We start from the raw sequence: 23,849 nt of genomic DNA, 5'->3' as shown, positions 1-23,849 counted from the left end.
TGTAGTAACTGCTTGGACGTTCTCAGTCTCCCTTAAGATGGGTTGCCAAAAATGACTTAGGTGTGTGGGTTTTCTTTGTTTATTTCCTATTTATCTTCTCATCTACTTTGGAACTCATCTTCTTTTCTCTGCTTAATAAGTGAGGTCATGAATCCTACATCATCGGGGATCAATTGGAGAGATCTTGGGTTGTGTTGTAGCCAGATTTATACCAGAACTTAGCATTCCCTGCATTGCTTTTACTGAGGAATAGGCTAGAGAGTAGCTCTTACATTCCTCAAGTATACCTCCTAGCTCAGCTGGTGTTCATAGGCGCTCATGCCCGGGTGCGGTGTGCACATAGCAAACATTAGTGGGAATGATTTCAGACTTTAATTGATACCATTGAATTTGAATCCCAGGTTCCTTTGTGGGGGATGAAAATGACAGTTTTCAGCTTTTCTTTCCCAGTTCAGATAGAAGATTGTGCTTGGAGATTGTAACGAAGAGGCTCCTGGGTGGAGAGCGGGCTCCTTGTGTTTGCGCCCAAATCCACCTGTCTCATTTAAGATGTGGTTTTAAGTTGATTGTGATCACAGCATTGATCTTAGATTAGAAGAGTTTTGCTTTTAAAAAATTGGGTCATTAAATATAATTCATGGTTCAGAAGTATGGGGAGATTATAATGTTGTCATATTTTCTTTACTTCTCAGTGCAACAGAATGGGATACGACACGGGTCTTACACAGCCTCTCGGAAACAAATCTATATTGATAAAAATACGAAGGTTATTTGCCAGGGTTTCACAGGCAAGCAGGTATGTGCATCTACATTTTTATTTAAAGTGAAGACTATAGATGTAAAAAACTAACTTCTATTTTTAGTAACACAAAAATAGTAATATATGATGGCATAGAACTATACCATACAAAAGGGGCTGTGTGTCAGGAAGAAGGCAGGTGATGTGGTAATTCTGTAAAATGGACATTGTGTTTAAACAGCTTGAGAATACACAGGAACGGTAGTGTCTTTCAGCAGGTACAGTACTCCTGGTTTTCCTCCAACAGATTACTGTTCCTCTGAGCACTAGGTAAATAGACTATAAAGAAAAGCTTGTGTTAAATGTGGAATCCACACCTCAGTGTGGAGAAATGCATAAATAGAGACGCTCCTGCAAAGTGTGGGCAGGTGAACCAGGACTTCCCACTGCATCCTCTGTCTCTGAAGAAGCCAGAGGGCAAACTTGCCCTTGAGTATTGACTTGGTCCTCCTTCTCTTCTGTTCACACCTCTCCTCTCCCTACTTCTGCCTTAGAATTTGCATAGTTGAAATGTACCTATGGTCTGATTCTGCAGTAACACCATCATGAGTCTCTTTTCCCTCTTTCCAACCATTCTGCTTACCAGGAATCCTCTGTTAATTTGGCATATGTCCTCCAGATGAAAAATACAGGTACCTCAGTTTTCTTTCTGAGAAACGAGATGATAAAACTTCAGTATTTCTCAGCTTAGAAAAAGTTACATAGTTGTCAGTGAAGAGGTAGCCCTGGAGAGGGCAGGGCTTGTATTTGCTTTCCAGATTTATTTCTGGGGATCTGTGTGTCTCATTACAAACTCATGTACACGTATTTTATATTTATATAATGGGACTTTTACCACATTTGTACTGTAGAACTGTTCTAATACAATGCAATTCACCAAAGGAGATGCAGTCAAAGTCTTACAGACCAGCTTGCCAGGTCTTAATCTGCAGGGTGCTAGCAGAAGGCCAGCCAGATGTCACAGATGTCATGTTCACATACAGACAGACATGCTCACAAGGAAGATGCACATCCCGAGGGAAGGAGGTGTACAGTGCATCCACCTCCTCCTTTCCAGGCAGCCAGTCTAGTTTTGTGTATGTTATAATAGCACTTAATCAACCTATAATCAAATTCTTGAGGACGTTCATTATGCTTAATTTCTTTTTTCTGTTTGTCAAACTTTATATGAGGTTCTTGTGTCACTTTAACTTTTGATGTCTTTGTAAGGTGTAAGATATCCATGTATAAGCACTATTTGTAATTGAGCCTGCTTCCTAAATTAGTTAATGATTTATTCAAGTCTTTGAGTCTGGTGTTGGTCTTGCTATTCTTTTTTTTCTCTCCAACCACCTTTCTTCCTTCCTTTTTTCTTTCTTTTTCTTTCCTTTTTTTTTTTTTTTTTGAAACAAGAGTCTCAGTATGTATCCCCAGGTAGACTAGAACTCACTATAGTTCCAGGCTTTGAACTCATAGTGTTTTAACTCACAGTGATCTGCCTACCTCTGCCTCCTGATCTGCTAGTTTTGGGGTCTTTTAGTTCTTTCCAAGTAAGCTGTTTCTCGTTCACCTTCCTTGTGTTTACATTTTTTAGTAATTGTGAGTTTTAATGGTCTCAGGTTTTTTGACTAGATCTTGAGGCTGAGAGCCACAGAAGCTTGAGGATTGTCACATTAGCTCCTTTGTCAGTGCACACCTTGTTCACATAGATGAGAAATGCTGTATGTTAGGATGGATCATAGCCATGTACATTGGCGGTGGGTGCTGCAGGATTTCTTTCCTGGCTCTTAGGAGCTGCAGAAATTATTCTTATTCTAAATTGTGTACTGACTGGTGGTAACATGAAAACTATAGGAAATAGCTTATTTTGAATGGAAGCATTACTTTTATTTAATCACACAGTAGGACTAAAAAGATGGATTCATTGACGTTTACTTGGAAGTATAGTTCATTGCCTGGAAGTCTAGGCCCTTGCTTCTCAGACTCCCTGGAGTAAAAGGGTCTCTTGATCTAATGTGATCAGTGCTTTTGTGAAATATGCTAAACCTTAAAATAGTTTCACACTGCTTGCAGACATTATCATTATTTTTTAATTAGATTTTTGTCCGTCTCTCTCCTTTGGGATCTGTTTTTCCTTCTGTCTTGCTCATTTATCACTTTAGACAGCTGGTCTGTAGACCATATATGGAGTAGCACTGTTGGAGCGTGCAAAGTACTGACTGACTTGAGGAGTTTCTAAGACTCCATCACTAGCTTCAAGCCGTTGTTTAATTTGCTTAGTATAAAGAGACATTTAAGTGAAAAAATTCTAACGTTCTTAAAGCCATAATTTTTATGCATTACATGATTAAGAACTTGAGTAGTTGGCTCATCATTGTTAGGTCCCTGTAGAATGACCACATAGACCTTTTCACTGATGATTGGTCATTGTTGAGTGTCTTCTATAAGTAATGTGTTGAATTAGGTGCCATATTGCAACAAGAACAGTAGACAGACATTACTATCTTCATGGGCTGTGCCTCTCACCTGAGAGGAGGAAATATATCCACGAATCCATGACTAAATGATGTGGTACACTAGAAAGTGTGATCACTATGGAAGAGCAAGTCAGTGTCCATCCTGTGTGCAGTCATGTGGTTGGCATTGGGGGGAAGATTTTATATCAAGTGGTGGGGAAGGTTTGCTCTCAGTCAGGATCTAAAGGAGATATGTGAGTGGGTCATGTGCCTGCCTAGGGAGGGGCGGCTTATGCATAGTGTGCAGCCAGGCCTGCAAGCAGGCTGGCGGGTGGGCGGGCAGGCAGGCGGGCGGGCAGGCAGGCCTGTGCCATGGAAGCCCCAGGCTAGTCAGTGAGGACTCACAGGTATGGAGTCTGCCATGAGGAAACAGGGTATGTGTTAACTTTCACAGTTAATAAACTAGAAAGAGATGGGGAGATTTTCCTCAGATGTTATAGGATGACTCTTGTTGCTATGGGGAATAGATTCAAAGGGAGCAAGGACAATAAGCTTCTAGGAGTTGAGGTGACATCAGCCAACACAGTTCCCAGCAACAGGTAGGACAGAGACTGGCTGTTTTGAGGATAGAATGGTGAGGGTTACTAATGGCTCAAGAGTGAGAAGAATCTAGTGTGACTTCATACTCTGAGTCTGAGCATCTCTGGGACTGTCATCAACAGATGGAGCAGGTGGAGGGGAGAGGGATCAGGCTCAGTTTGAGGTGTTCAGTCAGATGCCTACTTGCTCTCCAGGGAGAGGGGTTAGGTAGGCACATGAGTGTGTGATTGTAGTCAGAGGTCTTGGCTAGTGAGGGATATGAATGGCAAGGGTCACCATAGAGATTCTGCTTGCTGCTTTGGTAAGGGTGGCATCCCAAAAGGCATTGACTGAGATGGAAAAGAGAATCAGAGAGAACAGGAGGAAACAGAGGCCTAAATGTTAGTGGGAAAGGATCTCCCAATCTCCAGAGCCATTGTCCTTGTTACAGTTTGGTGGGTTTAGGGAAGGGTGTGGTAATACATGTTGAGGGAAGAATTTGGGGAATACTGTTAAATACCTTGCAGTATGGTCTCCCATAACAAGGAAGCCCTGTGTTCCCAAAGACTAGGTATGCTGCCAGAGAAAGTGAGTCACAGGGAATGCAGGAAGTGGCAGGGAAGTCTAAAAGGCCCACTGAGAAGTGACTGATCCTTAAAGACAAACTGGTTAGCACAGCCTTGGGTTTTCTCTAGTTACTGTTTGGCTATGCGTGTGTGTTTATGTGTGTATGTATGTCATGGAGGGTGGTGGTGAATTAGAGTAAACCAAGCTGTACCTTTGATATATATGTATTTTAAAGGGAGAGAGCCAGGGTTGGATAACTACAATGATTCATCATGGATTTGCAGTTGGGCAAAGTGGGGTGCAAGGAAATGAGGAACAGGAAAAATGGGATGGCCTTTTAAACAAGTAACAGAGTGTTCCAGATCAGCAGCCAGTTCCAGCAGGGAGTGGAAAAGGGCTCTTCCAGCGGCTCTTTTGACTTTGCAGAAGCTGGTTTTACTTGAGGGTTGGCAGCAGTGTTTACTAAGTGGGTGAAAGGGCTTGGCTTGGGTTCTTGCCTGGGAGCACTTAACATGCTTGGTTTTCTTTCTCTGTGTTGCTGAGAGAGTTCTGTTGCTTCTCAGCTGTCTTCCTCTGCCTCTTTCATGGCTCTTGTGCTTTTTCCTCACAGGGAACCTTTCACAGCCAGCAGGCTTTGGAGTACGGCACCAAACTCGTGGGAGGAACCACTCCAGGGAAAGGTGGCCAGAAGCACCTGGGCTTACCTGTCTTTAATACTGTGAAGGAAGTAAGTTACAGTTTCTGAGAAAAAGAAACATGGCAGAGACAGGCATCCTGTGGGTAGAGGTCTTCACTGCATGCTTTTTGCCTTATATCCAGTGACCTAGAGAAATTGGGATTGTGGTAAAATCCAATAGTGATTTTTGCAAAAGATGTTCATCATCTGTTAAAGGAAGCTCCATGGCCTGGCTTCTGTCTGGCTCCTTACCTCTTCCCTGCCTTTCTTCCAGAATGGTGGTACAGGCATCAGCAACAGTTTCAGAAACCCCGTTTCAGAGTGGACTGTCAGGCAGGGATGGTGCTGGGTGCTTCATGCACACTGCCCTAGCCAGGCCTTACGTTCCCCTCCGTACAGGCACCCTTGTATGGAAGCCAGGATGCTGCTGATGCAGAGGCTCAGGGGCCTGTCTGAAGTCTCCCAGCTGAGATATGGCAGACCTGGACTGTCCTGTGTCAGTCATCAAACAGTATTCAGATTCACATATGGTGGGGATCTGCTTTCTTCACCAGTTCCTGATTTCTTTAAAGTGATTTTTTTTCGGGAAGTTTAAAATGTAGAAGTTACAAATACAGATTTTTAGGTGAATCAGTCTTTTTTTCCTTTCAGCTTTTAGGCTTTGTAAACCAATAGTTTTGTTGAATCAGTTAATATGTTATTCATTGTGACCCAGGCAGATGTGAAATTTGGATATCCTAAGTTCCTTGACAAATTGTGTTTCTTACTTTCCCATTCATCTTTTACAAAGAACTTTCTGAATGAAGAAGAGTAATATTGATTGTGTAGTATGACTCCCCTGTGTACAGTACTTGTTGCCAGTGTCTGGAAGTATTTACAACCTTAAGATAGGAGAATCTGGGGATTTGTTTTTTCAGTGAGATGGTATATGCCCGTGATCTGGATAGTTCTGACCATGGTTTCCATCTTTTCCTTGATTCCCTTCTGTTGTTGCTTCCTTCACCCCACCAGGTCTTCTCATTAGCCCAATATAGTCTTGAACCCTGAACCCATGATCCTCTAGTCCAGTGGCTCTCAGCCTTCCTAATGCTGCGATCCTTTAATACGGTTCTTCGTGTTGTGGTGACTCCCAGCCATAAAATCATTTTGGTTGCTGTTATGAATTGTAATGCAAATATCTGTGCTTTCTGATAGTCTTAAGACAACCCCTTTTGATCCCCAAAGGGATTGTAACCCCCAGATTGAGAACCATTGTTGTAATTAGTGTCTAAGTCTTGAGCACTGGGATTATAGGCGTATGCCACCACAGCAGGCCTATCATTACATCGTGAAAGAATTAAAGTGAATGATTTCTAATCTTTCATGTCATTCAGTGCCCTTTGACTATTCTTTGGACACTGTTGAGATGATACTGTTTATTGGGGATAAAGTGGTCAAAACTCAGTCTCTGGGAGCATGGACTCATTTGGGGATGATTCTTGAAGACACTGTCTGTGGTCTTTCCTCTACATGTACCTATATATTCTGTACTTCTGTATTTATAGTTTGTGTAAAATCCCTTGGTGTACAACCTTCCAAAAACATTTTGATTATAGAGAATCACCTGCTGTAGCTGCACTCAGCAAATCACTTTGCACTTTGGAATCAGTTATACTCAGGATTAAATATTGACTCTGCTATTTCCTGGCTATGTGATTTAGTGTGGGAATTTACTATATTTTGTTTGGTCGTTTGTTTTGATGCAGGCTCTCTAGGTAGCCGTGGCTGGCCTTAAACTCAGAGATCTGCCTGCCTCTGGTGTACTGGCACTAAAGGCGTGCACTACCATACCTGTGGTGTTTACTATGTCTCAATCACAGCATCTTTTTTTTTCTTTAAAAATTTTTTTTGGTAGCAGTCTCTTATGCATACATATATATACACGGATGTGCGTGCGTGCGTGCGTGCGTGCGTGCGTGTGTAATATATGTGCCCTGTTCTTCTTTCTCACTGGACAGAGCCCTTCTTCCCAAGTAATCTCCTCCTTACTTTGAGTCTTCTTGTGTATGGCCCACTTAGTTTAATTAGAGTTGCTTTTCTGTACCTGGGTTGGAGGCAAGGGTAACTTATCAGTGGCTATAGCACTGAAGAAAATGACACCCATTCCTTCAGCAAATCTTGAACGGTTGTTAGTCCTTTTGGGAAGTGTGAGGCCTCATGTGCCCCTCCCCAAGGCTTCAGAATCTTGGTTTGTAAACTGGAATATTGTAGTTTAGAAATCTCCTGAAGCCTGACTGATTCCTGCTCAGAGCCTTCACAGGCCTGTTGTGGAATGGGTGCCACTGCTCTTGCAGTCAGAGCGTCTGTAGTCTTTGTGGCTATGGGAATTCCATTAGAGTTGGAGGCATGGCCACACAGAGAGGTGGATGGAAAGCTGGGCTTTGTGGTACAGGCTCTAATCCCAGCAGTCTCTTGAGTGCAGGACAGTGTGGTCTGTCTGCATAGTGAGTTACAGGACAACTAGGGCTACATAGAGAGAAAAACTACAACAGCAAAAAATCCTAAAACAAAAGATGGATGTGCAAGGGCCACATATGGATCAGGTTATGACCAAATGAAGAGTAGATTGGCATTCTGTAAAGGCTTTGCATTGTGGTGGGTGACAACATTAAAACTTAATGTTTATTTAACCAACATTCTTACTCTGTGGCCATGTATGTATATGTACTTGGTGTGATTTGTTGAATTCTAGTAAGTATGTATTAAGTAAGAAATGTCAAGAACACTCCACTTAGGCACTGGGGAAGTGGCCACAGGGAGACAGCACTTGCTGGTCATCTAGAAGATCTAAGTTTCCAGCACCCACACTGGACTCCTGACAAGTGCCTATAACTCAAGTTCTAGGAAATCCAACATCCTCCTCTGACCTCCGAGAGCACCTATATGAATGTAAGCGCACACATGCACACACACACACACACACACACACACACACACACACATACACACACACCATAAAAATAAATCTATATAAAAAGGAACACTTACTGTTTGTTGGTAGTATTTACCATGGACTTAAAAGCGATGCTTGGAGACTAATTCTGAAGACGGGCTCCCCGGCCCTGGTTCTAAGGAGAAGCAGAGTTTGAAGCTGGATAGGTGGTGCTGGATCTTGTGAGTCTGGGGAGGAAGACTGAAGCTCTGCATAGCCTCAGGGAGGAGGGAGCACGTGGGCAGAGCTCTCAGGCTTACTGTCCTTTTATAGGGTAAGATGTACAGAAGCTTTAAATTCACGTGACACTCAGAGAGGACAGAGAAGAGGCTCTGTTTGGATTCTGCTCTTTTTTGACTATTTCATGGACTACAGAATGGGGGAATGAGGAGAGCCTGCCTGTGATCCCTTTCTAAACATTCATCAAATTAGGCTGTTGAATATACTTTATTTATGATTCAATTGGTTGTGATTAATGTTTCAGGCCAAAGAGAAAACAGGAGCGACGGCTTCTGTCATTTATGTCCCTCCTCCTTTTGCTGCCGCTGCCATCAATGAAGCAATTGATGCAGAGATTCCTTTGGTTGTGTGCATTACTGAAGGTATTCCGCAGCAGGATATGGTACGGGTCAAACACAAACTGACGCGCCAGGGAAAGACGAGGCTAATTGGGCCAAACTGCCCCGGCGTCATCAATGTGAGTACAAGATAGGAGGGAAGCCTACATTTCCTGTGTCATGAGGCTATGGCTTTACATTAAAGTACATGTGTGTGTGTGTGTGTGTGCATGTGTGTGTGTGCATGTGTATATGTGTGTGTGCACGTGTGTGTGCACATGTGACTTTGGACTTAGAATTTTCTTTGGAACTTTTCTTTTACTTTCTTCTAGCCTGGAGAATGCAAAATCGGCATCATGCCTGGCCACATTCACAAGAAAGGAAGAATAGGTGAGTGAATTTGTTACTTTCTGGTAGATTAAAAAATAAAAATTTCATTTTCCTAGCTCAGCTCACAGTGACAGTGACTGTAAATAAATATGTCTCTGTAATAAATTAATTTTTTCTTACAGTGAGTCAGTGATGTATCTCAAATATTCTGGGCTTATTTGAGAATCAGTTGTAGTTCTGCAGAACCAGTGAGCATCCGGGGAGGAGAGTAGTGATTCCTTTCTGCTCAGACTCTGGGTTCTTCTGTGTGTTCTGTGTCCATGGTGAACACCAGCTTCCTGCACAGCAGCTGTCTGCTCTATGGTGTTACCACTGTTTGTTTATCTATTTTCTTAGTGGTCATCTCTTGCTGTTTTCAAGTTTGAGCATTAGGAACAAGATTAAAATATAGGCTTTGCTGTGGATACATTTTCATTTCTGATGGGCAGCAATTATAAGAACACCCATTAAGTATGTTTGACTTTTAAAGAAGTTGCTAGATAGTTCTAGGAGATGTCTGTGTTGTTTTGTATTCTGTCAGCAGAGTTCTAGTTACTCTTCGACCTCTAGGGTTCTTGTGTCCAGCAGACTTGTGCTTGCTCTTTTGGGGATGAAATGGTGTCACATTGGCTTTTGTTGTGATGTCCCTGATGGGTGAGGTCAAAGCGCAACTTCTCAGTCTTTACTCTTGATCAGAGGGTGCACTTGGAGGAGCACATACACACAGAGGCAGGAAGTGAGTTTGGCTTTTAGTCTAACTCAGGTGCTGCCTGTCCTGTCCCTGCTGCCTGGGATCTGTCCTCACATCCTACTCAGTTGGTTAGTCTGAAAAGAATTGCCTGGGGGTATTGGAGGAGGAGGGAAGGGTCACTGCTCCAAGGAGAAAAGGTCACTGCTCCAGGGCATCCAATTTCTAGACTAGAACTCTGCACCTTTGTATGGATGGGGAGGATTGAAACAGTCACATAAAAGTTATCCAAGATGGGAGAGATAAAAGAATTTGAATTCCTTGCCCTGAAACACAAATTTTATAAGATTAGATTGAAAAGATGAATATTTGACATGTTAGATTGAAAAGATGGATATTTGACACTTCTTATCAATCCCTTGTTTTCTTTCTTTTCTTTCCTTTTTCTTTTTGTTTGCTTGTTTATTTGTTTGTTTGTTTTCCAAGACAGGGTTCCCTTTGTAGCCCTGACAGTCATGGAACTCACTTTGTAGACCAGGCTGGCCTTGAACTCAGAGATCTGCTCCCCTCTGCTTCCTAAATGTTGAGATTAAAGGCATGCACCACCACTATCCAGTTTTCTTTTTATTCTGTTTGCTTTTTGTATTTAATCCTCTGTTTTTCTTTAAAACACTGTTTTCGTGAAACTCATTAAGATGCTGGCTAAGAAGCTAATCCTGAGGTAGGTTTTCCATTAACATTGTTTAAGGTGAGCCCACCTTCCTATGGGTGATTTGTTGGCCTGGAGATATACCTGGCCCCATTGGAATGTTAAGTCTGCCTCCAGGCCAGGCATTGCCAGTCTCTTGATCTGGAGTGGTTTTCTCTTAACAGGGCCTCATTGCTGCTTTAACAGTCTGCTATTCTAAAGAGATCATGAGAATCCTGTAGGACCAGCTCAGAGATCAGAGCTTGAAGCTACCAAGAGGACATCCCTGGCTTTTAGTCAATAAAGAAACATCTTACTTTTCCTTGGGATCTTTTTACCCCAAACTAGACCATTTTTACCTCATGTTCTTATCATCTCTGCCCCCTCTGCAGAAGTAATCCTAACTTTCATTATGGGATTGAGATGACTAATCTGGCTTCTTGCAGCTGAATTTGGGGTGTCAGGTGTGGCAGTATTTGGGTACCCCTTCAGAAGGCCTATTTAAAAGACTCCAACTCTCAGATGTAGGGAGAAAAGTAAGTCCTTGACTGAAGTCTGGGAAGGATTTTAAAATGTTGAGATTAAAGTTCTTTAGACTCTCTTGTTGGGCTCATAAGAGCCTCTGTCAGTGGGACTCCTGGTTTTCCTTTGACCTCCAGGGTTGCTCTCCAGAGTGATGAAGCTGCAGTCTGCTTTACAAGCTCTTTGATAACTGCTGCAATCAGCTCACAGTCAGCACGATGATCTCAGTCCCATGTGACTTTGCACATATTATAACTGTGGATACTGTGAGCTTCATCTGGATGTGTCTTAGCTTTTCCTCCACCCACAGACACAAGTTGTTGCTTGGCCTCCTTTACTCCACTTGAACGTTGTTATGTGGACTGAGGGCAGATGGATATGTGACTGCCTATGTAGGCAGGAACTTAATACATTTGGAAACCAACTTGTTAAAGTAGTTCATCCTCATTTACTACATTAGTAGCCTTGACTTTTACTCAATTAGAAAAGTGACAGCTGGATGATCTCATATAAGGCAGTAAGACTTGACCGTGTCACAAGACTGGCTTTGTTCCCTCCACCAGATCTGACCCAAGGTTTCCCAGGTTCTCTGAGGGAAATGAAGATAACTTAGAATTATTTTCCCATCCTGGTTTATTTTGTGTTCAGCCCCCATCAGGGATGTTTCTTGTACTGAGTTTCATGTCCAAGGCACATCTCAGCTCTAGGATACCCTGACTCCCACAGGACTGCTTTGGTGTCCCCACAGCATCCCTTCCCTTTGGCCTGTGCACAGAGCAGTCCTGGTCCCCTGGGACTTTCCTTGGGCTGGCTCTCACAGTATTGTCCAGAGACTTTCATTCTGGACTCTTTCGCTGATTTGGAGAATGCCTAAGACCCACTGCCCAAAAGCCTCCAAAAAAGAGGTGATAGCATGTGTTTCCCATAGGAGGGATCTGAGGCACTCTTTCAGGTGAGCTACATTCCTGGACTGAGCACCCAAATTATTAGAAATAAGTTTGGGGTCACAAAGAAAGAGACCACTATTCTATCTGAAGGCAAACTTTACTCTTGATCAAGAGGTTCACTTGGGAAGAATGAGCCAGGAAACTTAACTTTGCTTCATGGATTTCACAAACTTTCTCAAAATGCTTTGGGAAAACTGTACTGTTACTTGGTCGGTTCCTTAAGGAAATGGAACTGACCATATTTCCTTATTTCAATCCACATTTCAAAGTTAGCTGTTCTAGGCTTGAATTTGGATTCTCTGCAGCTAACTTTAACTCAGCTAGATTGTGTCTCCATTGCAGTAGGTGGGGACAGTGTTCTCTACCTGCCACTGTAACTATCAGTGTTAAATAAGAGCAATTATCACAGTAGAACATCGTTAATACTTGTTCTTACGTGAAAATACTTAGGGTTACTCTGTGGTATGTGAGGTGTCACCTCTGGACATCCCACTGTTAATAGGGACAATAGAAAGCAGAAACGGGGGACTGAGAGAAGCAGATCCCATCTCATTCCTTTGGGACAGTCCAGGAAGGACCTGTGTGGGAAAGCAGCAGCATGCAAGCTTTCATGTGGCTTGGATAGATAGTTGGTGGGTTTTGTCAGATGATGGAGGTGAGCCCTCCATCTTAAACAGAATGAGTGTGGAAAGGTAGGGAAGCATGAAGGAACATGAGGCCCTTTAGGAGAAGGAAACGATGGAAATGCCTTTAGGGAGTAGGCCAGGTATGTGCTGGGCTAGGGAGTTAGTGCAGAGTTCCCTCACGAGGTGAAGCTCTCAGGGAGCTGAGTGGAACTCACCTAAAAGAACATCTGGGTGGTGTGTGGGAGGTCCATGCATGTTTGTGTCCAGGTTTACTGTTTTATGTGGAGAATCTAGAGTCTTGTGTGCCTGAGTACATAGGATGGAGAGGTGCGTTTGCATAGATTGCATACGTCGTGACCATGATTATACAGTGACAGCTGAAACACACTGCATTTGGCCTAAGACCGAACATGCTGTGCTGAAGCTGAGGTCATGGTTAGCCGATGCTCATGGTTTTTGTTTTAGTCAGATAAGAATTCTCCTAGCCGTAGTAGGAGGGCCATACTGTTAGGATGAGGTCTTACCCAAAGGAGGAGATTCAGTACCCCATGAACATGCCAGAGCTGTCCAAGCTTCCGTCATGCTCTGATGTGTTTTAATTAACATCTAAGATTTTTAATATTTTGTAACAACTAAAGTTAGTTATGCTTGTGTAGAATTAGGAATCTCTGCACTGCATCATGTATCTGTTGTAAGGTAAGTACTGCATGGATTGCTGCCAGGGACTAGTTGCCTTTGGGCAGGGCAGTACAGGCAAGCCTGCTGCTCTTTGCCCATAGACCTTGGTTGTGAAGTTAGGTGTTCTCACCACAGGCTCGATGCAGTAAGGAAGTTAAGTGGGAAACTGGCTGAATCAGGAGGGAGCTTACCTAAATAGTGTGAAAATTCTTAGAAAAATAGTTGCAGAAGGGTAGATAGTATTGCTAAATACAGTAATTCTGTTTTTTCATGGTTTAGTGATGGAGTACCTAACGCCAGTCTGTTCCACTGCCTTAGGCAGGATTATACCTACCAAGGTCATATTAATATTATCCTCTCTGAAAAATTTGGAAGATAGGTTTTAAGGTTTTTTTGTTTCTTTGTCTTGGCATTGGTTTCAAAGTCATAAAACAACCCTAACTAATGACATACTTCCTTTGGTGTCTTCATTTGAAGCTACTATTGATCTAAGTGGCAAACCATGATGGGAATTGTATACAGTCTTGTGTTAGTTAATTTTATCACCATCTGGTGGTATGCCATCCACACAGTCTGATAGTTTTCACTCTCTTCCTTTTAAGGTATTGTCTCCAGGTCTGGTACTCTGACTTATGAAGCAGTTCACCAAACAACCCAAGTTGGATTGGGGCAGTCCTTGTGTATTGGTGAGTGCCTGGCTAGAGTCTTTTATTGGAGCATAGCATCCTCATGGAATGTTACAGTGACAGGGACACCAGATGGCTTTTAGTGGGAAGGTGCTATGGTTTCATGGTTAATTTGCTGGAGTGGCACTTTCTGTTTCTCAAGATTTGATTCTAGGTTAAGAGTGCACATTGTACGACAGGTAACCAAAAGGGTGGGCATTGTGCCCAAAGCTTCACTGATGTTGCTTACTGTGAAGAAGTGGCACTTCAAATTTGGCATTGTGTTATCACAGTTATCTTCTGTGTTTTGTAGTTATCGAATTCTTTGCTTCATTGTCTCTTCCTGGGGATCCCCGGGTGCTCCTCTTAGCTGAGGCTGCAGTGTGTACCTTACTGGGCAGAGTCCAGGTTGAGGACAGCTACATGCCTACGGCTTCTCTAGGTACCATACAAGACTGTGTGTGACACTTTAAAAAGTCGGACCAGGCTTTGCATTTTAAAATTACCTGTCTTTTTGTTCTTTTTGCCAAAAACTAGACAAGATTCTCATTTTTTTTTAAATCTTCAAATCCTCAGAATATATCTTAAAAGCCTTTCAAAAATACTTCTTTATAATAAAAGTGATAAAATAGACCCCTGGAATATTTAATAAATAAATGAAAACACACACTGGGCCTTTCTACTCTCAGGTCACAGTGTTAGACATGAGGTCGTCTGGTGTGATAGGAATTCAGAACTGGCTTTGAAACAGACTTGCCAATTCCATCTTCTCAAGGCTCCATTCTTCCCGTGGAGTGGAGGGTAGCGATGCCGTAGCACAGGGTAGAGGACTCGTCAGTGGCCGTCTGCCTCTTGTGAAGCAGAGCACAGGACTTGACCCTGGCTGCCTCCTGATTACTGCTGTTTCCTGTTCTCAGCTTCATTTCTCAAAGATGTGTTGAAAGTGAAAAATTACTTCTATTCCCCATGTATATAATGTAAAAACAAAAACATCAGCAAGCAGAGAGTAGGGAACCTTTACCTCGTGGCTGTCCAGGTTCTCATTCTTAAACGTCATGTGCTCAGAAGAGAGGCATGTGTGCAGGTGCTGCCATTTCCCAACTACAGGAAGAAGGCCACAGAACCTTCCACTGCTCACTGACAGTGTGTCTTCAAACTTAGCAGTTTCTCTGCAGCACACTTGTCAAGAATTTCTCTGTGCAAAGACACGTGTTCATTGTTTTATCTTTTCCTGTGGTGTACATAATGCAAAAGGTTCTCTATTTCTGAGCAGTGTTTTCAGGTTTATTAAGTATATGCTGAAAGAAATAGAATCAAGAACAAGTAGTAAGAGACACTCACTGCCCCAAACACCATTTCTTTCAAGACACGCTTGTTAGTGTGGAGTAGTTTTATGGGTTCTGTGAATAGGACTGGGTTTGTGAGCATGGGCAACCCGTCACCATCTGCCTGCATCCAGTCTCATAAATAAGAGCCATTTTGAGAGGTTTGACTGTCGAAGAACAATGCTTCGTCTGAAAATATTAAAGAGAAGGGGTACAGAGAATAAAATCGGAGTTAGAACATTTCTTAATATAAGTTCCATGCTTTGTCCTTACATTTTTGACTGATATTGACATCCTTTGATCTTCTCAGGCATTGGAGGTGACCCTTTTAATGGGACTGATTTTATTGATTGCCTTGAAGTCTTCCTGAATGATCCAGCCACAGAGGGCATCATACTGATTGGTGAAATTGGTGGTCACGCTGAAGAGAACGCTGCTGAATTTCTGAAGGAGCGTAACTCAGTAAGTGTGTGTTTGGAAGACCACAGCTGTCTGCTCCTGACAGACACTGGGCTTGCTTCAGAGGTTATCTTTATGTTTCACAGATTTCATTTCTCAAGAAAACGTGAACGCTTACTTTAAATCTAGGTTTTTTATTCTATAGTACTCAGAATATTCTAGATTCTGAGTTCATTTGTTCCCTGCTTCTCCACTTTGAACCCTCCCTTACAGGAGTCACCCAACATTGTGTAGCTGAAGTGTTGGCCTCTTGCTGAGTAGAGAGAGTTCAGGCCAGAAGCCCAAAGCCCAAAGCCCAGATATCATTTGAGGCTTACATCTGCGGTCCCTGGTGCTCTAGAGTCCAAGGGAAATAAATGTCCTTGGCTTTTGCAAGGTTGATTCTCTAAAGAACCTTTCTTTTCTGTCTTTCTCTGTTATTTTTGCCTCCTGTTAGCTTTGGTCTTTGCTTGTAGAAAGCCCTCAGCACCAAAGTTCAAGCAGAAAAGCTTTCTGTATGCTCCTGGGGAAGTCTTCCCTGTTGCCTCTGCCTTAGAGTTAAATATGTGAAGGAGTAGTGTGCTGTTGTATTGCTATGCCAGTTAGCTAAGGGAACTAAGCTTCTTTGCTGGCATTTGGCAGCTGAGCGGTGAGGTTGGAGGTGCCACCGTGCTGGGAGCAGGCCTACTCTGGCTGTGCTCTGGTAAATGTGCCTGAGAGCTAGGAGGGAAATGTGCAATGCCTGAGTCAAGCGTCCTCTGCTGATGATGGTGAGAAGTGGTCTTTAGGAGGCCAGGTCAGCGGGGGGTGGGACTGGAGAGGTGGCTCAGAGCTTAAGAGCATTTGCTGCTCTTGCAGAAAACCTGGGTTCAGTTTCCCACACCCACACGGTAGCTTACAATCATCTGCAAGTCTAGTTCTAGGGAATCTTGTGCCCTCTTCTGGTCTCCACAGGTACCAGCTACATATGTAGTGACTCTATATACATGCAGGCAAAAGACTCATACACAATAAGATAAAAAATAAAAACAGGTGATAACTTCCCCTTAGCATTTGGGGAAAGAAACCAAACAAAGCAAAGCAAAACAAAACAAAACAAAAAACCAAAAACCTGTGGAGTAAATGAATGAAATGCCAGAAGAGAAACAGGGACTATGGCAGTGTGCAAGGAGCCAGTAATGCCACTGCAGGCCTGGTGTGCAGTGTGCAAGGAGCCAGTAATGCCACTGCAGGCCTGGTGTGCAGTGTGCAAGGCACCAGTAATGCCACTGCAGGCCTAGTGTGCAGCGTGCAGTGTGCAAGGCACCAGTAATGCCACTGCAGGCCTGGTGTGTAGTGTGTCTTCTCTTACTCATGTTTTCAGGAACTTTCAAGGACGGCTTTTAGTGTTCAAGTCTTCTGTGGAGATTGGAAGCTCCACAGAAGTTGTAAGGTATGACACAGCTCTCCTTAAGTTCAGGTCTCTTTCGTTACTTTTCCTTCGCTCCCTTACCCCCACAGTGTTCTTGTTTCTGTTAAGAACATTCCTTAGCCTTGCTGCTTTGTCTTTTCATTGGCGCAGCTGGGTGTGTGTGAGGCGATAACATAGGGAAGCAGTCTTGGTGAACTGAGCTGCAATGTTGTGATGTTTCTGTAAAGGTTCCCAGGGGCCTCCAGTTAGACCTCAGATTCCTTTGACATCCTCTGGGGCTTCTCATAAGCTACCTCCCTGCTCCTTCTCCCCGGGCTGTTTCCTGCGTCTCATCCTACATGCTCCCATCCGTGGCAGACACCTCAGGGCTGTCTTTCACTGCTCTCACCCTGTGTCTACAATGATTGCTCCAGATTCAGAGGCCTGAATCCTTTTGTCTGTAGGTACAGCCAATCAGGATTTTGTACTACACATGTTACACTTTGAATGTAAAGTGTCCCCATAAGCTCATATGTGGAGGGCTTGGTCCCTGACTGCTAGCACTGTGGAGGTTCTGACACTTTAGGAGAGGAGCCGAGTTGGAGAAAGCAGGTCACTGGAGGCAAGTCCTTAAAATTATCTTACCTGCTCCTTCTCGCTCTCTGCTTACTGGCTACAGCCATGTCAGCAGAGTGCACTTTGCTTGTGCATACCACAGCGGAGGAGCATGCCTAGTGCAGACTGAAGGAACCCTGTGAAACAGCGAGTGAAAATTCATGTCTTCTTTTACGCTGTCCATTCAGTGGGTCACACCGTGGAAGGGCGACTGAAGGCCGCATTTGGCACATGTTCTAGTTCTTGCATCTCTTCTTCCACCTCCTCAGATCTGTGCTCCGTCTGATGTTCCAGGTTATGGATGTCAGGGTGCTTGTCCTCAGCACAGCCCATAGAAAGCACTGACGAGTGCTGGTAAGCAAGGATGGTGGATTGGTAGTGGCTGTCTTTTCTCTTTTTAAAAATTATTCATTTATTTTTTATTTTATATGCATTGATGTTTTGCTTCCATTCATGTCTGTGTGAGATTGTCAAGTCCCCTGGAACTGGAGTTGCAGACAGTGATGAGCTGCCATGTGGTTGCTGGAAATTGAGCCCTAGGTCCTCTGGAAGAGCAGCTAGTGCTCTTAACCTCTGAGCCACCTCTCCAGCCTGCTGTCTTACATTCAGAAAAGTTTGTAAGCTTAAGTAAAAAGTGCTTTCTCTTTAGATAAAAAAATCAGGTACTATGTTACACTTCAAATTGAATACTAAAACTGTATTAGGGCCCAACTCTGAATTCTTTGAATGGTTTACAAATTTGTGGAAAACATGTGTATTTGTTTCATTTATTATTCCTGGTTGGGTTTTACAGGGCTGGTATAGTTTATTTTAAGAACCTGATATGTTCAAGGTTCAAGGTTAAGCAGCTTAAGACAAAGAGTTACATAAGAGTCAACAGTGTCTGCTGAAGGTTGAAGCAGGCCGATTGGGAAGGATGTGGTAGCCATCCCGGGCTGTACTTGAGTGCTCTGAGCCCTCACAACCAGACCGCGTGTGCGGGCTTCCGTATTTCTCATCACTCTGTCCTGTTCTCTTCCTACACTACCCTGCTGTCTAATTCTGCTTTTCCTCACTTCAGAAATCTCCACTGGCTCTGACATCTAAGCTTATAATCCTTTTCTTCCTAGCGCAACAGGATTGTCATTTTAGGGGCTTTAGGGAAGAGATGGGTAGAAGTGAACACCGTTCAAATTAGAGATCTCCTCATCTGTGCAGGGACCATGAGGGGATGAATGAATGGCTGGAGCCCGTTGGCTTTTTATTCTGTTTCTGAGGCACTGCAGTGGCGCTGGGCTTAGGGAGCTGAGGCAGACTTTGATGTTCAGGGAGCTCATTGTTTGGTTAGAGAACATGGGAAGCAGACCACACAGTGTGCTGTGTGTGACAGACGCATGCAAGAGGCAGAGCAGGGCCCCAGAAGCTGTCAGCCCAGGGTATTGGTGAGATGTGGGAGGAAGAGTCAGGCTTCTAGTGGGAGGGTGGGATGAGGCGGTCCTAGGTGAAAACGATGCTTATATGCGAGGAAGGCCAGGAGCGTTTTGATCAGAGTGCAGAGTAGGAGAAGTCAGAATCCCCTCACCAAAAATATTTACCTCATGATTCATGGCAGCAGCAAAACTACAGTTATAAAGTAGTAATGAGAATAATGTTATGCTTGGGGTCAGCACATCGTGAGGGGTCAGCACATCGTGAGGGGTCAGCACAACACGTATTAAAGGGTAGAAGATAGATGTAGGAGACAGGCATATCGGGTGAGCTGGTGTTTTCCGATTTGACAGTCTGTGTTATAAAACCACTGTGGATCAAAGACCCACTGAGACACCAAGGCAGATGAGGGGACTTGAGAAGGACAAAGGACAGATGTTCATTGCTGCTGTTTCAGTTTGCAGCATTGCTTGTGACCTTTGAGATGACCACTTGAAGAGGCTTGTGTAGTATCAGAGAATATTCACAGGCATCAGGGAGGCAGTTAAAGCATGTCATCCTTTTCCATCTGTCCGTCTGAGGCAGGATTTTCTTCTTGTACATCAGGTAAATGAGCTTTCACAACAGGTCAGTTGCAGAAGTGGAAATGATTGGCCATCTTTTAAGTTAAACAGAGTTTCTACAACTGAGTTGTAGAAATTAGTTGTAAAATGTTACTTGTCTTACCAGAATGTTTTAGACACTATTTTAAAAAGTTTTTTTTTTTTTTTTTTAGTGAATTCATAAATAGTTATAGAACTTGGTTTTAGGTTTTAAGTGTGTGGGTGTGTCCCCACATACTGTAGCATTCATGTAGATGTCACTGGACAACTTTTATGAGTTTTCCTTCCATCTTTGTATGGGTTCCAGAGAGTACACTTAGATCATCAGGCCTTCAGGGCAAGTGCCTTTAGTGACTGAGCCATTTCACTGGCCCTCAGTTTTAATTTTTAATATAGTAGGTATTATTGGATATTACTTCTTCGAATAAATAGCTCAGGATTTAGTGCTGTGGCATTGATATACACAGAAGTTACATATGCGAATGGACTTTGTTCATTTATATGAACAAAAGTGCTTTGAGATCCTCAGTAACTTTATAAGTCCCCAGGGTCCCCAGACTTGAGAGCTGCTGCTGTGTGTGTGTGGCGGCGGTGGGCGGGGGGGGGGGTGTGTGTGTGAGGGGGTGTTGGGTGGCAGGAGTGGCTGAAGGAAGCTCTGGATTCCATGCTGCACGAGTTGTGCCTTCTACAGACCTGTTCTCCCTGGATCCATTGTGAAACCTACCATGAATATTGCTGTGTGGCATCTCATGATGGATTGATATGTAAGCATTTGATAATACTTGGTAATATTTCCTCAACTATAATGCAAGCCCAGAGCTTAACAATTGTTGTTTTCTCTGTGGGGGCTTTTAAAACTTCTTGATGTCAAAATGTAAATAAGTTTGTGTTCTAGAATGCATTTTTTTTGTTGTTGAATAAAGTCAACCTTGATCATTTTTCTTAGAGTGTAGAATTTTAAAGTAAAAAAACAATTAGTGACTGTCATCCATGTGATTTTATATTCAAGACGTCCAGTTCTGTGTTAGTGATTTGCATGGTCCATGGACTTGCAGCCTCAGTAGGAGATTGAGTGCAAGTCTTGGGTCTTTCCCTGTGTCCCATCACCCCTCATCTTTTTCTTTGAGGACATTTATTAAGGATGAGAATTATAATAACAAGATGTGAAATAACATAAGCTGATTGATCTTGAGTCTTAAGTTATTGTCACAAGTCACAAAACACAGTTTTCAGGTGTGTGTGCTTTTTACTTATGGAAAGAAAGGTTCAGGTGGGTGTGTGTGGAACAGCTTATGGAGTGCTGACGGTGCTGATACCCAGCTGCTGAAGTGTCTGCTCAGTAACCTCTGTGTTGGTGTGGAGCTCTGAGTCTCTAAGGAGAATACTCCAGTGTTTGGGTTGCATGATAGGCTTTCCCTTCCCAAGCCACTCTCTGCTTGCCAGCAATCACAGATGTGAGGTCTAGTGTGTCTGACGTTTTCTTCAAGCTTTTACAACATCTCTGTCTCTCTCTTTCTCTCTCTAGGGTCCAAAGGCCAAGCCTGTAGTGTCCTTTATTGCTGGTATAACTGCTCCTCCTGGCAGAAGGATGGGCCATGCAGGGGCGATTATCGCTGGAGGAAAAGGTGGCGCCAAAGAGAAGATCTCTGCTCTTCAGAGTGCAGGGGTAGTTGTCAGCATGTCCCCTGCACAGCTGGGAACCACCATGTATAAGGTGAGCATACAGTAGCTGTGTTCCTTCTCTCTCCATAGCTTACTGTTCTGAGGCCCTACTGTAAAGCCTTCCTTATGTAAAGGAAGATATCTGCCCCTTTGTCATTGACAAAGCGTGGTGTGCAATGCATCTCAGAGGTAACAGGCACCCTGATTTGCAGCCTGGGATACAGAAGGAGTTGTAGCCTTGTGTTTCATGTTTGGGGTTTTCCAGGGGAGCCCTTGGGATATAGCCATCCTGACTCCATAGATGTCTGTTTCCAGAGAGGGGCTGCAATTCAGCAAAGAAGCAGGCAGTAAAGAGGTGCCTGGGGTTGGTGCCTGAGGAGGGCAGGGCTGTGCCCTGAGTGGCTGTGTGGTACTGTCCATACGACAGGTAGAGGAGCTGCACTTCAGCTGTGTCTTTGCTTTTCCTTTCTGATAGGACACTGTAGTGCATGCTCAGGTGATTGATTCTATATTCTCTGTGTGATCTCAGTATTTTTTCTTGGGTGTCACGGCTCTCCTCTTTACTCTATGAGAGTTTTAACCTTGACAAAACAAAACAAAAGGTAGATAAAACAACTGCTCATGATGACATATGTCTCTTAACAACAAAACCCTGTCTTAAGCTGAAAATAGGCACAAATTACTTTTCTAGATGGGAACAGTTTCAAGAGAATTCAGAAATTGTGTTTTGTTGTGAACTTTGCCCTCATCTTGGGGATTCTAACCCAGACTCCTTGTTTGATTGAGCCTGTGCACATTTGCTTTGGATAGCATATTCCTTAGTGGTCAGAAGGAGGGGTACTTAGTAAAGGCTGAGAAAGTGTGTTTGTAATGCTTTCTGCTGAACCTTACCAGTTTTGCTTCAGTGAGTGGCAGTCGGTGGCTGTCGCTGCAGACTGACTGCTAACCTCTTCCTCTGTCAAGGGCATTGGTTTGTTTCAAGCATTTCTAAGCTTCTTAACATTTTTTTCAGATACTAAATGAATCAGTGTTGCGTTTTAGTCTCTGAGAAAGTCTTCATTGCCTTATTAAAGGGCCTTTTGCATATGGATGGAGAACATTATAGGTTTAGATAAGCAGTGATGCCCATTGACCCCAAGCAGTAGTTCTGCAGTGAAGATGTAAGGATTGTTAAAGCATCCCTGTTTGCTTCTGGGTTTAAAGGAAGATGTCAGACTCTGTCTATAGCTTAGACTGACACTGGCAAAGTATTTGGTTTTCAAACAAGATCCCTGTCCCCACACATTTTACCTCTGCAGAGTTGAGGTCCTAATGTCATGTAGAGTTTGAAAATCACTTACCCATGAATGTCATTTGCATGTTTTCTTCTTTCCTGTTTGTGAAGGAATTTGAAAAGAGGAAGATGCTTTGAAGGACACAACATGAAATTCTTTAAAGCTGTGGAAGAAATCTCACAGACTTGAGAGCCAGTCCAGACTGTCAACCCAGGCATCTGACACCAGTCTCTCAGTATGTGGGAAATCAGGGCAAGTTTTAAAATGTCCTAAATTGAGCTATTTTCACTTATTGTGTAACAGAGACAGATAATAAATCTATCATTTGATTTGAACATGATTGTGAAGACTTGTTATTGTTCCAGTAGTGGTGGTGGAGGTGGTGGTGGAGGTGGAATGGGGCTGTGGGGGGGTGGGAGGGTGTGTGTGTTTGTGCATGCTAATGGCTCTGTGGAAGACATACCAGGCTTTTAGCTGAATGAGACCGCAACAACTCTTTATGGCATTTGTCTAATTATTCTAGATGTAGGTCTCCTTAGGCCTTTGAGTCATAGTTAGCTCATATGTACATGTAAGCCTTCCCTGTCCGACTCACCAGAAAGTAGGAGATAGATGTATATAGTCCTTAACATGTAGGAGAACAACCCTGGCCTCCTTCAGAACCTCTCCCACCACCACTGCCGCCGCCGGCTTACTAAAGTGCCTCACTGTGGTGGGTACAGGGCCACCTTTTCCCCATCCTGAGCTTCCACCTTAGCTTGAAATTTGGATGTTCATTGCAAAAAAGCAAGAAAGCCATTGGCTGTGCAGCCTCATGTTTAAAAAGAGCTTGTTAAATAGAAATTAAAATCCAGTAGGAATTTGTCCCTAAATATGGCACACCCAACCCTAACTTAGATTCTGGAGTAGGGAAGACAAACTACTCTCAAGTTGTGCAACCACCTGAAAATAAGCAATAGCTTTAAACAGTTGGAGGAGCCTGCATGGGAATGCTGAGCGCAGTCTTCCTGGACAGGACACCCAAGGTCTGCAAAGGGAAGTCAAGCACCCGAGGGCTGGAGGGGACAGGGGAGCTGGTTGTACAAGGGCAGGTAGGAGTGCTGGTTTTGAGGTGTTTAGGAGACAAGGGAACAATGATCTGAGCTCCCGTGGCTGCCTGGGCTGCTGCTGAGGGCACAGAGAGTCCAGGAAGACTGGGTGTCTGCGCAGGCCTAGTGAACGGGCTGTGAGCAGCTTTAGAGTGCAGAGGACCATTTCTTTATGCACACAATTCATCACCTTGAACACAACGACTCATCCCACAGGACACCGGCTAGCAGAGATGATAGTGTAGGCTGAAACAGGTTTGCTCTGTAGCCCAGGTAGGGCC

General features: G+C 43.6%; 1 protein-coding gene across 1 annotated transcript in view; it reads left to right on the top strand.

The window, feature by feature from the left end:
- The window catches only part of Suclg1 (succinate-CoA ligase alpha subunit), a 29,728-nt gene extending 6,913 nt beyond the window's left edge, over positions 1–22,815 (top strand). Inside the window, exons 2-9 of the mRNA XM_028762390.1 lie at positions 693–796; positions 4,991–5,107; positions 8,512–8,724; positions 8,917–8,974; positions 13,705–13,788; positions 15,403–15,554; positions 21,070–21,258; positions 22,591–22,815. Of these exons, the coding sequence (XP_028618223.1) occupies positions 693–796; positions 4,991–5,107; positions 8,512–8,724; positions 8,917–8,974; positions 13,705–13,788; positions 15,403–15,554; positions 21,070–21,258; positions 22,591–22,617 (944 nt within the window). The 3' untranslated portion in view covers positions 22,618–22,815. The remainder of the gene's footprint in view (positions 1–692; positions 797–4,990; positions 5,108–8,511; positions 8,725–8,916; positions 8,975–13,704; positions 13,789–15,402; positions 15,555–21,069; positions 21,259–22,590) is intronic.
- The last annotated feature ends 1,034 nt before the right edge of the window (positions 22,816–23,849 follow it).

Source organism: Grammomys surdaster, unplaced genomic scaffold (assembly GCF_004785775.1).
Source record: "Grammomys surdaster isolate TR1022 unplaced genomic scaffold, NIH_TR_1.0 133, whole genome shotgun sequence".
NCBI lineage: Eukaryota > Metazoa > Chordata > Mammalia > Rodentia > Muridae > Grammomys > Grammomys surdaster.
This window is presented reverse-complemented; position numbering and strand designations above follow the sequence as displayed.